Source organism: Gadus chalcogrammus, chromosome 7 (genome assembly GCF_026213295.1).
Source record: "Gadus chalcogrammus isolate NIFS_2021 chromosome 7, NIFS_Gcha_1.0, whole genome shotgun sequence".
Taxonomy (NCBI): domain Eukaryota; kingdom Metazoa; phylum Chordata; class Actinopteri; order Gadiformes; family Gadidae; genus Gadus; species Gadus chalcogrammus.
The window spans coordinates 8,405,865-8,421,535 of NC_079418.1; the positions used below are offsets into that span (position 1 = coordinate 8,405,865).

At 45.7% G+C, this 15,671-nt stretch overlaps 1 protein-coding gene across 4 annotated transcripts in view; it reads right to left on the reverse strand.

The window, feature by feature from the left end:
• nhej1 (nonhomologous end-joining factor 1) overlaps positions 1-15,671 on the reverse strand; it is a 30,409-nt gene that overhangs the window by 7,807 nt on the left and 6,931 nt on the right. For 2 of the 4 annotated variants that reach the window (XM_056594695.1, XM_056594693.1), the window contains exons 2-5: positions 14,845-15,055; positions 14,246-14,512; positions 11,576-11,714; positions 7,622-7,680 (exon numbers count right to left, since the gene is read on the reverse strand). In XM_056594695.1, coding sequence (XP_056450670.1) covers positions 7,622-7,680; positions 11,576-11,714; positions 14,246-14,512; positions 14,845-15,033 — 654 coding nt within the window. In that variant the 5' untranslated portion in view covers positions 15,034-15,055. Of the gene's footprint in view, positions 1-7,621; positions 7,681-11,575; positions 11,715-14,245; positions 14,513-14,844; positions 15,059-15,671 lie in introns of all 4 variants that reach the window. The other 2 variants (XM_056594694.1, XM_056594692.1) reach the window with 1 other exon arrangement.

Genomic DNA, 15,671 nt, shown 5'->3' on the forward strand with positions numbered 1-15,671 from the left:
TTGCCAAAGTGATCAGACGTCTTGGTGCTATTTAACAACACGTATATACAGTTTAAGCTGTTCGATTTATAATTATTAGAAAATCACTTACCCTGCTGTGCAAGAACATTGCTGCTCCTTGATGCCTCCAGTAGTAGCGCTAATGAGTAGCAAGTGAGGTGTCTCTGTTTTCAATTGCGACCTATATGCTTTGGCCTCAATATTTATTTCCCCATTGCCTGACTTCGCGCAGATGTCGTGAATGTATCCCTCAAAAGCATACTGAAGCCCCTTTTGCCTTGTTCTTTCAGAGATCTCCCCTGAATTCCAGAAATTAGCTATTATCTCTCTCGGGACGTCAGATAACGGTAGGCTACATACATCATTGAGTTCAATGAGAGAGGTACGAAAGCTTGTCAGGCGTAGCAACAGTAGTTAAGGGGGGCGGGGCTAAGCGAAGGGTGAATTGGCGCGGCGAGAATTGATGCGCTTCCTTACAAGACCGGTAACCATAGCAACGCCGGTAAACAAACCCCCGAGAAGCCCAATCCCTACGTGAGATCCCCGCGCTACGACCATCCGGAGGCGCACAGAGCTTTTGGCCGTGATATTATGATAGATAAAATTATATTATACTATTATATATGGAACGTTATAAGACGCCGAGAATTGGCGCGCTGCCAGCCGCTTTCACCGAGTGTGAGAGGAGGATTGACGGAGAAGATGGCGGTTGACCTATAGTTTCAAAGCTAATAATAATAAATAATAATAATACATTTAATTTAGAGGCGCCTTTCAAGACACCCAAGGTCACCTTACAGAGCATATAGTCATCATAAATCGTTTAAAAAAACAAGACATTGTGGAAAAATGTATAAATAAACATAATAAATAAATAATAAATAAAACAAAAACAAGACAAAACAAAACAAACAAACAATCAAAACGGTGATCAGTTAGACGTTGTGTGAGAGTTTGAACAGGTGAGTTTTGAGTTGTGACTTGAAGGTTGTAATGGTGTCTGACTGTTTTATGTGTGGGGGGAGGGAGTTCCAGAGCCTGGGTGCTGAACAGCTGAATGACCGGGCACCCATTGTAGCGAGTCGTGATGTGGGGATACATAGTAGTCCAGCAGAGGTTGAGCGGAGGGAGCGGGAGGGAGTGTATTCTTGGAGGAGGTCGCAGAGGTAACTGGGGGCTAGGTTGTGGAGAGCTTTGTAGGTGAGGAGTAGGGTTTTGTATTGGATGCGGTAGTGTACTGGGAGCCAGTGAAGTTGGATGAGGACAGGGGTGATGTGGTCAGATGATTTGGTGATTTGGTAATACCGTTTATACCGGTAATACCGGTGTTGACACGAGCGTTTTACTCGGTGTGAAAATGTCCACACCGCAGCAACCCTAGTTGGAAGTGTTTGTGTGTGTGTGTGATTGAGTGTGTCTTGCTGTCTGTGTGTGTGTGCTTGTTTGTGTGTGTGTGAGGGAGTGTCTCTGTCTGTCTGTCTGTGTGTGTGTGTGTCTGTGTGTGTGTGTGTTTAAAGGGGGTAAAGTACAAGGCGATGAGAGACACTGGCATACTGACAGGGAATAACGAAGCAACAGGCCATCGCGCACACACACACACGCACACACACACGTCAACAAGTGTGACTGTTGCATGGATTTAAATTCAGACTTGCGCGCACACACACACACACACACACACACACACACACACACACACACACACACACACACACACACACACACACACACACACACACACACACACACAGAGACCCACACACATTACAAAAACTGACATACACACAGACACTCACAAACACACAGAGGCAGACACACACACACACACACACACACACACACACACACACACACACACACACACACACACACACACACACACACACACACACACACACACACACACACACACACACACAGAGTCTACCTCCTAGATCTATCTCCAGATGAATTAAATATACACTCTAAATACACACGCAGGCATCCATTAGGAGGAGAAGAGAAGGAGTAGGAGAGGAAGAGAGGAGGAGGAGAGGAGAGGAGGAGGAGAGGAGGAAGAGGGGAGGAGAGGAGGAGGAGAGGAGGGGAGGAGGAGGAGAGGAAGAGAGGAGGGGAGGAGAGGAGGAGGAGAGGAGGAGAGGAAGAGGAGAGGAGGAGGAGAGCAGGAGGAGGGGAGAGGAAGAGGAGAAGAAGAGAGGAGGGGAGGAGAGGAGGAGAGGAGGAGAGGAGGGGAGGAGAGGAGGAGAGGAGGAGAGGAGAGGATGATCAACCCGGTCTCAATCCTCCTCCCTGAAGTCCACCAGGGCCCGTTCTTCGCGGGGGGAGGAGCCCGGTTATTAGGAGGGAGTAAAGAGGAGAGTGGTTAGTGAGGCCTTGAAGAGCCTGGGCCTCAATTACAGCCCTCGGCTGACCACAGGAGTGCTACTGCGGGGCGGTGACACGGCCGCGTGTGTCCCCCGACTAACCCACTTCTATAGATAGACAGGGAGAGGAAGAGGGAGAGGGAGAGAGAGAGAGAGAGAACTGAACTCGGTGACTGCCATCATGATCGCCACTGCTCTTATGTGTGTGCAACAAACACCTCAACACAAACACGGCGAGTGTAGAAAAAGAAGAAAGCTACACATTTGTACACACACACACACAATCTACAACAAGCTAATTGGATGTACCGTACCCTGTAACACAGGAGATAACATAACCCGTCCATCGACAGCCCAGACCTATTTTGTATTCGCAGCGGCATGAAACCCTGGCCTCCGCACCAAAACCACGGAAGAAGAAGAAGTAAAAAGATCAGAGCGTCTCAGAGAGAGACGACACTGGACCCTACGCTACCTGGTCTCTAATCGCGTTCGCTCTGTGATTAAAAACAAGACGGAAAGACTATTTATGTTTGTTGACTTCTTTGGGTTTTTTAAGAACCGATTTTCCGGTTCTTAAAAAAGAGAGAGAGAGAGAGAGAGAGAGAGAGAGAGAGAGAGAGAGAGAGAGAGAGAGAATGAGAGAGAGAGAGAAGGACAGACAGAAAGAGAGAGATAAGGAGACAGCGAGAAGGAGACAGAGAGAGAAGGACAGACAGACAGACAGACAGACAGACAGACAGACAGACAGACAGACAGACAGACAGACAGACAGACAGACAGACAGACAGACAGACAGACAGAATACATAGACAATAGATAGATAGATGGATAGATATCTTGTCTCAGCAGCCTCACCTGGTCTGAGTGGATTCTGGGGCTGAGGGAGGCAGCACACCTGTTGCTCGTTAACCAATCAGTGGTCAGCAGGTTGAACCAGCCGTCACCACACACACTTTGGGGAGATCTCCATCTCCAGGTCCAGTGTCATTGTTTAACACGAGGACGGTTGCGGGTAAAAACGACAAAATATTAAAAAAAAAAATTAAAACATTCGGGAATAGCAATAATTCAGATTATTCTAAAGAGGTCTAGACTCTATGCGCAGTCCCGCCTTCTCCAGTGAACCAAGAAAGCCCGCACCGTGACGACCGGGGGTTGACCCCCTCGGTTTTACACAGGAAATTTGAGATAAGAAGGTGAAATCGCCGGGCGTGCCAAGTTGGGACCGAACCAGCTTGGCAGTGTAAAAGTACCTATAGCCTACATCATCCTGCCCAACAACATGGGCAGGATCTAGACCAAGCTCTCCTAATCGGGTCAGCAATAGCCGTGTGTCAATGCCCAGCCTCTGCGTTTGAATGATAATGAATTAATGGAATGTTTCATTTTTAATGTCTGCAAATATTCTAGACTAGAGCGGAATCAGATAAAGTTGACTCTCTTTGCTGTGCAAAGCATGTTTCAGAAATCAGCACCAAGTTGTCACACAAGCAATTTTAAACCCATATTACAAAAATTATAGATTTTTGTAATATGGAAGGGGGGAAAATACCGTGAAAAAATGTACGCACAATGCATTCAGGATTAGGACCAATACATATGTCGGCCTAGGCCTATTCAATTGTGTTTTAATATCTTTAGCATTCAAATTATTGCAGTCTATTCTTTTCGTAGGCTACTCTGCTGTTGGCCTTGATGGGGAGACATTTCCTGCGACATTCCTGCGTCTCCCTCAGCACGGAGCCCATTTCAGCACTGTGTCAATAGACAGTTACAATCCTACGAAAGTCGTGAGAGCAGTGAACGCACAATGGTTCGCAAGATCCATTGTGAGAATGATCGTACGAGCGAAGATCGAGGAAACGAGGCCCAGATCTGCCCACGTCGCGTACGCGTTTACGTCACATACATGCACCAGTACAGGGAAATAAACAAACAAGTTGGATTATACTAATGCGTTCGATCATCAAGCTGCTCTAGCAGCTCTAATAAACTTACAGGAGTCTTTCCACAAAATGTACAGGATATGTACAGATAGTATTAGTGAACAGAGAAGGATCGGTAATTGTGTTTTGGTTTTCGCGGCGCAGATAAGAGAAGAGGGAAGATTCTACGCATGCGCTCAGACATGGCCAATATTTTTTGTTTGATCAATTTATTCCAAGCTCTCCACAGCATAACGTCACAGCCACAACGGCGGGAATCAACCGGCTCACACACGCGACACACAGACACATACATCAACACACACACACACACACGCACACACACACACACACAAGAGTGGGGGGGTCGGGGGTGCTGTGATGGGGGGCTTTGACAGGACGTTTCACCGGCAACAGGTGAGTCAGGTCACGTCCAGATACAAAGACCACCCCCCCCCCCTCCCCCAGGGGGGGGGGGGGTTGTCCTGGAGACCGCCGGCCTCCTCCCACTCACCACACACATCCAGAATTCCTCAGGAGAGTGTGATAAAGTCTCTCTCTCTCTCTCTCTCTCCTCTCTCTCTCTCTCTCTCTCACTCTCTCTCTCTCTCTCTCTCTCTCAGGCTGTCAATGATTTACAGAGAAAGAGAGAGAGAGTGAGACCGAGAGAGAGAGCACGAAAGAGAGAGAGAGAGACGAAGACAGCCACAGGGTAATCAGGCGCTGACAGCCTTAAAGGAACTTACCACTGACGAGATTCACACACACACACACACACACACACACACACACACACACACAATTCAGTTTTGGTTTTAGAAAGAAACACACACACGCATGCGCCTAAATCATAATGAGTCAATGAAATTAAGACACTCCTCTTCTCTGCCGAACACACACACACTCACACACCTTGGGTTTAACAAACACACACACACATCTGGGGTTAAACACACGCACACCTGGGTTTAAAATCTGGTTGAGGCTAAAACATGTGTGTGTGAGTGTGTCTCAGTGGGAAGAGCTAATTCTGCCGTGTAAATGTTGATCTGAGCTGGGGTTGGGTTGAGGGGGTGTGTGTGCGGTAGCCAGGGGACGCCTGTGTGTGTGTGTGTGTGTGTGTGTGTGTGTGTGTGTGTGTGTGTGTGTGTGTGTGTGTATTCGTCTGTGTGTTGGGGGAAACCAAGGAAAGAAAATCCGGTACACATACCCATCAACAAAAACACCCACCCACACATAGACACACACACACAAACACACACACACGTGCCCATCAACGAAGACACAAACCCACGCACACACACATACCCATCAACAAAGACACACACACACTCACACCCAAACACGTACCCATCAACAAAGACACACACACACACATACAAACACACACACACAAATCAAAAACAGACACAAACACACCCACACACTAAGGTTAGGACTGTAGGCAACGTACCGTTGACCCCTATGGTACTCAAAGACACCCTTCATTGGGGTCGCGTAGCGCACACAGTCGCATAGACGCACAAACACAAACACGCACATGACGTACACACACGCATGGCTGGGATTGTTTTTCCGACATGACTTGACTTCAGGTCGGACATCAAAGAGATGGAATCTAACAGGCTCAGGAGAAGAGAGAGAGACAGAGCCAGAGCCAGAGCCAGAGCCAGAGACAGAGACAGAAGTTTGACATCCGCTCACGGTGGAACATGGATGGGCCGCTCACAGGCAGTGTTGCCAGATTGGGCAACACTGTATATATATATAGTATATATATATATAGAGATATAGATTAATCCAACTATGTGTTTAGCTTTCTCTATATCTATAGCTATCTAACTATATGTATCTATGTATCTGTATCTATCCATCTCCATCTCTATGTGTGTGTGTGTGTGTGTGTGTGTGTGTGTGTGTGTGTGTGTGTGTGTGTGGTCACACCTAGAGCATTCTACAGGTGCTTTTGAAATGCCATCATGCATGGAGTCAATCAGTTACACACACACACACTGAGACAAAGGTCAACAAAGCTGGGTTTGAGACATTCCACACCTTTACAGTAAACAGTCAAACACACTAACGAGACAGAATGAATCACCCACACACACTCACGAGACAAAATGAATCAACACACACACAATTATTCACACACACTCACATTCACACAAAAAGTCACACACACACTTAGAGCCCAGGGCATTGCGGCTCAAAGCACTACATCATGTAGTGCATTATGCACTTCATGTAGACTACACTTCATGTAGTCTACATGAAGTGTTTTTGAGAGAGAGAGGGAGAGAGAGAGAGAGAGAGAGAGAGAGAGAGAGAGAGAGAGAGAGAGAGAGAGAGAGAGAGAGTGTGATCCCTGCCTCACTCAGTCACTGCATAATAGATTTCTGACAACAATCGGTGGACTCATCTAAAGACTCACTTGTTCAGAGTTTACCTAGACTCTGAGTACTACTGTGCGCAAGTGCGACTTTGTGTGTGTGTGTGCATGTGTGTGTCTGTATGCTAGGGCGCGTGTGTGTGACTGGGTGTGTGCGTGTGTGCGACTGTGTATGTTTGTGACTCTGCGTGTGTGTGACTGCGTCTCTGTGTGCGACTTTGCGTGTGTGCAACTGTGTGTGTACGTTTGTGTGTGCGACTGTGTGTGTGTGTGTGACTGTGTGTATGTGTGTGTGTAGGTGTATGCAACTGTATGTGCGCATTTGCGCAAGAGTAAGTTCCCTTACTCTCCTTCAACACCCCTTTGAAGCACTTATTGGGTGTTTGTACATCCCACCACGCAGGGCGTCAGCCAGCTCTTCAGGAGCAGCCAGGGTGAGGTGCCTTGCTCAGGGAAACCTCACACACAAACACACACAAACACACACACGCACAGATAAATCCTCCCATTCATACACCCTATCTCTCATTCACAAACATTCACCCATGCATACACACATTCACCCATTCATAAACCCAATCACTAATTTGGTGTCCCTTAGCGTCTCGCTCAGGGACACCTCGACCATCAGCGAGGAGGAGCTGGGGGTCGAACCATCAACCTGACCCCTGTGGCCACACCCACAGTGTGGGCAGGGCCAAGTGTCGGTGGGCGGGGTCCGCGTTGATTGGCGCGATGTTGAGGCTTTTGTGCGTGCGACTGCGCTGGCCGTTGTTTGCTCCATGGTCACACAAACACATGTGTTGATCACAGCTGTGTGCTGGGAGGAGGGGATCTCTCTCTCTCTCTGGTCTCTCTCTCTCTCTCTGGCCTCTCTCTCTCTATCTGGTCTCTCTCTCTGGTATCTCTCTCTGGTCTCTCGCTCTCTGAAGGCTCACCTGTGCAATGATGTTGTCCTTGTAGGCCTGTTCGTCAAAGACCTCAGTCTGGAGACGGGCTAGAGCGAGAGAGAGAGCGAAAGCGCAAGAGAGCGAGAGAGAGTCGGACAGACAGAGAGAGAGAGAGAGAGAGAGAGAAGGACAGACAGAAAGAGAGAGAGAAGGAGACAGCGAGAAGGAGACAGAGAGAGAAGGAAGGACAGACAGACAGAGAGAATGACAGAAAGAGAGAGACAGAGAGAGGAAAAAAAAATTAATTGTAAATTTAAAAGTCATTAAAAGCGACAAATTCAGTGTTAGGGCCGGCTTCAAATTTGTAGTAATAAGCAAGTGCGGTTTTATTAGGGAGAGAATATTTCCAAAACTCTTTTTTTTAAGGTTGGGTATGCGATTTGCGAAACGCCAGCAGATTTTGAAAATACACAACTCAAATGGTCCTACCCCCTCTCCTTCAACGCTGACTCTGACTCCACCCATTCCAAGTACCTGGACGCGCAATCATGCACGAGCGCGAACAGAGATGCGCGAGAGCGAGCCAGGCTAGCGTAGGTTTTCGTTTAACAACATGGCACTACATTCAGCTGTAAGTTGCACCCAGTACCACGGGAAGTAGGGGTTTTGGGGGTGCTGCAACACCCCCTGTCCGAGGCCCTGTCTTATCACAGAAAACGATCATTTCTAAAAACTCCGGCCAAAGTGGAGATTTCTGAAAACGCCGGTTATGTGTTGTCGTGTCAACGGGGAGAAACGGGATTTTAGGTTCTGAAGCGTCACATTATGCACCAGGAAATGCTTAACGTCATGTGAGCGCCCGCTGTACCGTATTGGTTCGAATATAAACACAAACCCCATTGTAAGACGACCTATATTTGGAAAAAAGATTTGAAGACCAGATCTTGTTTTTATGAATAAATAAATTGTATTCATTGAAATAATATACGAAAATAAAAAGGCATAGAATAAAACACTGCATTGCCACTAAACAGTAGTGAAAATAGGCCGTACTGATGTGTACACCAAAGACTATTCCTGACACTCCTCTGCCCCGCTGTGTTCGCTCTGGCTGTGGTCGCTCCGAACTGTTTCGGCCCGTGGCAAAGCGAGTCATCCTCGCTGCTGTCCAAGGCATTTTGAGACGCAGCATTTATTTAATGCTCATATGACCTAGTGCTGAAAAAAGGTTATATGAAAAAGTGTGAGGGTAGCGGTGGTGCGCTAAACTTGTTCTGTGAGCAGCTGGATGTGAACCATGGTGTGAAGGAAGTGAACACAACAATCGATTTTCAACTGTGCGCGAATGCACTGGTGTAATTGAGCTGCGCTGCTATATATCGTTTTTTATCAATGTAACGAGTTGCGAGTCTAGTGCAGGCTGAGTTTTTTTTTTCCAGCACCCCCTGCTGAGAATACGTTCTCGCGGCTATGGTTGCACCAGATGTTATAAACATTAAACGGTCACATAAATCATTACTATTTTTAGAAAATGTATGTTTGTTTCATATAATTGTAATGGAAGTCCTGGTTTTCACTAGGGTTGCTGCGGTGTGGACATTTTCACAACGAGTAATACACTCGTCTCAACACCGGTATTACCGAGTATAAACGTATAAACTTTGAAACTAGGTCAACCGCCACACAAGCATCGGTTTTTATAGACCCTTCTCGTCCTTCAGTGGCCGCCAACGTTCGAAAGCAGCGCCTAGGATTATTCTTGATTTCAGTTTTTCTCTTTCAGCGTTTTTATTATCAATTACTCTCTGAAAAAGAGTTTTCCTTCTCTTTGCTGGTGGTGGTGGTGGTGGTGGGGATGGTGGCGTCTTGTCTGCCATGGAAATTGTCTTCTACTGCTAGGTCCAAATGTGGATTAACTAGTTCCAGTAGCTACCGCAGGATAACAACAAACAGGAGCTTGCTCTGGGTCACGAGTACTGCACGAAGGGGTCGCGCGCGGGGCGTGGGGGAGGGGGAGTGCAGTACGACCGTTGATTGACGTACTTACTGTCCAATGCAACGAGGTGGCAATCCAAATGATTGGCTGGAGTTTTTCGAGCCCTGCCCGTTCCACAGATGATTGACTTGTTTAATTTTCATGTCAGTACTTCTAACTCAGTGGCTGTAAGCGGGTTATGATAAGGATTTCAAGTAATTTGGCAAAAATGGCCAAAAAAGCAAATTCCATACCCAACCTTTAATATGATGCAACAAAAATATTTGAGTGCCGATATGATAGTATTCAATAGGATACGATAGTTTTGCAGTCCTGTAAAAATGGAGATCGCAATAAATCTATATATAGTACAGCTTCTAACGTTACAATTCAGATGCTACAGGTTCATCCGTGTCCGCCATTTTTTATTTTTTTTACGTCAAAGCCTCTGACCATAAAGTAACCCAGTTCAACTATAAGCCAACAGTGCCCTCTGCAGGACGGGGCCATCATTGCGTCACCACTGCGATGACATTGACGATACTTCCCTGCAGGGGCGTTGCTAGACCTAGAGCTTTGCTGGGGCAAATATGCGAACAATATGAAATAGACGGCTACAGAAGGGTATGTACGAGCTTCAAAATCATTATTGTCACTGTCATACTGTAGGCTATATATTGAAGCACTGGTAAAGTTAAAGATTCAAAGATTCATGAGTACCGTACATGATATTTATTTAAAGGGGACATATTGTGCCACCAGGTGTGAGTGTGATTAGCTTTGCAAGCCATTTTGAAAATCTGCCCCATATGACATCACTAGTGGGGGTGTCCACCTAGATGTGTGCTGGATAGATCAGTCTACCAGCCTACCCAGTGGACTGAAGTAAACGTTGCTCATCTATGAAGCACAGTTCTACACATTTAGTAACATCTATGTCACGCCATAGCTACAGAAAAACAATTCAAGTAGTTCAGCTCTAAAGCATTTAAGTTTAAAACCCTTTTACTTTGGCGCATGTCCCTTTATTTATATTTTTTCCGGATTTTAGTTTTTAATCTTCCTGTCGCCATTCGTGTTCTGATATTCAGGCACTTGTAGGCGCGGAACTGTTTACAGAGGCCGACGCTGACAGGTCCATGCTTTATCCCCGCCCACAGAGAGCCTTCTGCACACTATATAATGCGAGCGACCCAAGCTTGCAATTTGGACATGAAACATGGTAGAGGACGAGAAAACGGTTCGACCGAAATCTTCAAAGTGTTGGAGCACTTTACAATGCATAAAGCTAAAAAGTGTGTTAGTTGCAATAGCGAAATGGCGCGGCACGGAAGCACCACGGTGATGATGCAGCATCTGAAAAGAAAACACGTCGGAGTCATCCGGGATGAGGAAGGGGGCTCGACGGCAGGGTTAAGGTGGATTAATAATCCTCCAGAAAGTGCTGTACGTAGACACAGAGATCCCTCTCCATCAATGGAGAGCCGGTCGGAGACCCTAAAAAGAATATTAAACGATAACTGGAATTTCCAGTTACGTTTTAATGTTTAATATTTTTTATATTTTTTTTATCATTTAATATGACTTTTAATAGCTCAGGGACGTTGGAGCAATAACCTGTTGTTTTTACACTTCAGTCTGCACTTTGAATTTGAAGAAATGTTCTGTTTTTGAATTGAGATGTGACTATCACTAATATTTCCTTTATTATCCGATTCATCAAAAAAATAATTGACAGATTAATCGATTATTAAAATAATTGTTAGTTGCAGCCTTAGCGTGTAGCGAGCCTTCTCTATATCTATCTAACTATATATATATATGTATCTGTATCTATCCATCTCCATCTCTCTATCTCTATATATAAGTGTGTATAAGTGTGCGCGCGCGTGTGTGTGTGTGTGTGCTTATGTACGTAAGTATGTGTATATGTGTGTGTGTGTGTGTGTGTGTGTGTGTGTGTGTGTGTGCGTATCTGTACAGACACACGTGCGCGCGTGCACGCGTGCGTATGTGTGCGTGCGTACCTCTGCTGAGAGTGGCCCCTGTCTCCCTGTAGTCCTGGATCTGGGCGTCCTTGCGGGCCAACAGCGCCCCCAGCTGGTCCACCTGGGTCTGCAGCAGCCGGCTCATCACCAGCAGAGGGCGTACCAGCTCACTACACACCTGAAACCGCAAGGGAAACCCAGCGTCAACTGGATGCATGGTTACCGTAATGTATGGAAGCATATATGTAGCAAAATTCAAATGGCAATGCAATTTGCAATTTGCAATTCAATAAGTAATTACGTTATGCAATTGACAATGCATTATGCAATTTCATAATGTAATTTGTAAATACGTTATTCAAAGTGTATTTTAATATGCAAAGTGACAATGCAATCCTCAATTACATTTGCAAAAGTTATAACAATAAAAATACAATAACATTTTGTCAAATTCTTTTGAGTTCCTTTATTCAAATTGAAAAGCTATAGCCTCCCCGTGATTGCAATCCACTTCGCCACGCTGCGTGTGTTGCGATATTCAAATGACATTTCAATCCGCAAAACGGAATCCAAAACGGAATCCAAAACGGAATCCAAAGAGGAATACAAATAGGAATCCAAAACGGAATCCAAATAGGAATCCAAAGAGGAATACAAATAGGAATCCAAAAAGTCAATATGCAAAGTGGCAAACGTATCAGCCAATCAGCGTCTGGACGTCACTTTCTATTGTCTCCAAGGGTATCTCCACGGTAATAATAATAATAATAATACATTTAATTTAAAGGGCGCCTTTCAAGACACCCAAGGTCACCTTACAGAGCATAAAGTTATCATAAATAGTTTAAAACAACACATTGTGGAAAAATAATAATAATAAATAAATAAATAAAACAAAAACAAGACAAAACAAGCAAACAATCAAGACAGTGATCAGTTAGACGTTGTGTGCGAGTTTGAACAGGTGAGTTGTGACTTGAAGGTTGTAATGGTGTATGACTGTTTTATGTGTGGGGGGAGGGAGTTCCAGAGCCTGGGTGCTGAACAGCTGAATGACCGGGCACCCATTCGTAATGAGTCGTGATGTGGGGATACATAGTAGTCCAGCAGAGGTTGAGCGGAGGGAGCGGGAGGGAGTGTATTCTTGGAGGAGGTCGCAGAGGTAACTGGGGGCTAGGTTGTGGAGAGCTTTGTAGGTGAGGAGTGGGTGGAGACGGTGGGTCTCCCGACCCTATGTTTTGCACCCAGTGCCTGTAGCACTTGGGAAATCTTTGTGTATACCACACTGGCGTCAAAACGTACCAGTGAGGATAAGTCGTCTATCCTATCTCCCAGAACACGCACTCTTTCTACTGCATCTGTGTCTTCAACACGATTGTTCTCCACATCATCGGCCAAACTTCGGAGCGTATCAATAATCTCCATTGTTGACCAATGTGGACCATAGGCTACGAACTAGAAGGGAACAAGGAAATTACGAGCAAGTGACGTATAGTTGCCGCCCAGACGCTGATTGGCTGATACGTTTGTCACTTTGCATATTGACTTTTTGGATTCCTATTTGTATTCCTCTTTGGATTCCTATTTGTATTCCTCTTTGGATTCCTATTTGTATTCCTCTTTGGATTCCTCTTTGGATTCCGTTTTGCCAAATCTTTTGCAAAGCGTTCGTTTTGCGGATTGAAATGTAATTTGAATATCGCAACACACGGAGCGTGGCGAAGTGGATTGCAATCACGGGGACGCTATAGCTTTCCAATTTGTATAAAGGAACTCAAAGAATTTGACAAAATGTTATTCTATTTGTATTGTTATAACTTTTGCAAATTTAATTGAGGATTGCATTGTCACTTTGCATGTTAAAATACACTTTGAATAACGTATTTACAAATTACATTATAAAATTGCATAATGAATTGTAAAATGCATAATGTAATTCCAAATTGCATTGCCATTTGAATTTTGCTACATATATGCTTCCATAGTAATGCACTGAAAAGCTCAGAGGAATTTTGTTGTACGACTCGATTATAGTACTACATTATGGTAACCACGCATCAAGTGGATGGGGGGTTACCGTAATGGATCTGAAGAGCTCAGAGAAATTTTGTTGCACGAGTAGATTATAGTACCTAACGGTAATCACGCGCCAACTGTTTTCTCGGTTACAGTAATGCACTGAAAGCGGGATGGTTTTTCGGTTACCGTAATGCACGGAAAAGCTCAGAGGAATTTTGTTGTACTAGGTCGAACATTATAGTACATTGCGATAATCACGCGTCAACTGTATGTAGGGTTACCGTAATTCACTGAAAAGAGGGTTTGTTTTGTTCTAGGAGATTAAAGTACATATTAATACTAGGACTACAGAGGGCAAAGTGTCCACATTTTGGTAACTCTCTCGTGTCTCTCTCTCTCTCTCTCTGACCTCTCTTTTTATGGTCTCTCTCTCTCTGATCTCTAATTCTCTCTGGTCTCTCTTTCTCTGACCTCTGTCTTTCTCTGATCTCCCTCTCTCTGGTCCCCGTCTCTCTTGTCTTTCTATCTAGTCTCTCTCTCTCTCTCTCTCTATTGTCTGTCTCTCTCTGTTCTCTATTTCCCTCACCCACCCACCAACACAAATCACAGAAAGAAAACGTGCGATAATTCCGACAGAAAACACAACAAACGTTAGATTTGGTTGTGGACTTCGGACGTGGTTTCTCTGACCGTGTCGGCGGGGGGAGAGGCCAGGCGGAACTCCCAGTGGAAGGGCAGCCCAGCCAGCTCGCTCTTCAGCCTCACGCAGACCCCCCCGCCGGCCCCCGTCCCCGACCCGGGACGGGTCAGGGTCACCGTGGCTCCGCCCTCCTCCGGGGCCCCGCCCCCCGCCGGTACCTCGCCCTCCCCCAATGGCCCGGACAGGCAGGGCAGGGCAACGTCCCTCAGGTGGGAGTAGAAGGCCTCTACAGGGGCCCGCAGACGTTTGTTCAGCTCCTGGGTGGCGGGGGGGGGGGGTTCAGAGTAATCATACTTTTTATAAAATTAGGAAAGTGTATTACTAAATTATTAGTATTGTATCTAACACAACTGTGACTACAACTGAGTAGTACAGAGTACAGCCCATAACCCTACATTTGTCAGAAGAAAGAGAAAAATAACACATCTGTAGGTACAGTAAGGATGTTCATAGAAACAAGGGCCAAGCACTAACAATCACAAGGTTAACCCATCACTAAATTAAGCCATTCCCATTCCAACAGATATAGCTAGGAAAAGACGCTACACAAAGCACTACTTTTACGCGTCACCATGAATTTAAGCCCTACCTGGGCTCGCCTCTGGATGGCGGCAGAGTCCATGCTCTCCGCCCAGACGGCGCGCGTGTCCGTCAGCAGGATGTGGTAGGCCAGGTCCCCGAACCAGGCCTTGGCGAGGAGCTGGTCCTTGCCGATGCAGACAGGGAGCCACGGTTGCCGGGACAATGCCTCGCCTGCGGTTAGGCCGCGGTCCTCCATTTGGGCGGGGCTTGAACTAAGGCTGCTTGATTAAGAAAAAAATCATGCTCACGATTATTTTGGTCAATATTGAAATGATGATTATTAAAACGATTATTTTGAGTTTGAAACAGGAATAGATACAACTTTATACAACTTGAGGCATGATGCGTTTCTTCAGCATCTCTCTCCAATAAAACACTGTCTAACTGAGAAACTTTGAAATTTACCCTTAAAAATCTGCACAGAATGTTCAAATAGAAAATGTTCAAATCAAAAATAATGTACAAATATGTATCAGGCTTAGTGGATTCTAATTCCACTAAGGCTCTACTAGTGTATGAGCCTTAATTCTCTTTAGATTATTTTCATCTCTCTCTCTCTCTCTCTCTCTCTCTCTCTCTCTCTCTCTCTCTCTCTCTCTCTCTCATTGTCTCACCCTCTCTCTCACCCTCTTCTCCTCACTCCCCCTCTCTGTTTCCATCTCTTTCGCTCTCTCTCTCTCATTGTCTCATTATCTCCCCCTCTCTCCTTCTCTCTTACCCTCTTCTCCCCCCCTCTCTCTCTCTCTCTCTCTCTCTCTCTCTCTCTCTCTCTCTCTCTCTCTCTCTCTCTCTCATTGTCTCACCCTCGCTCCTTCTCTCTCACCCTCTTCTCCT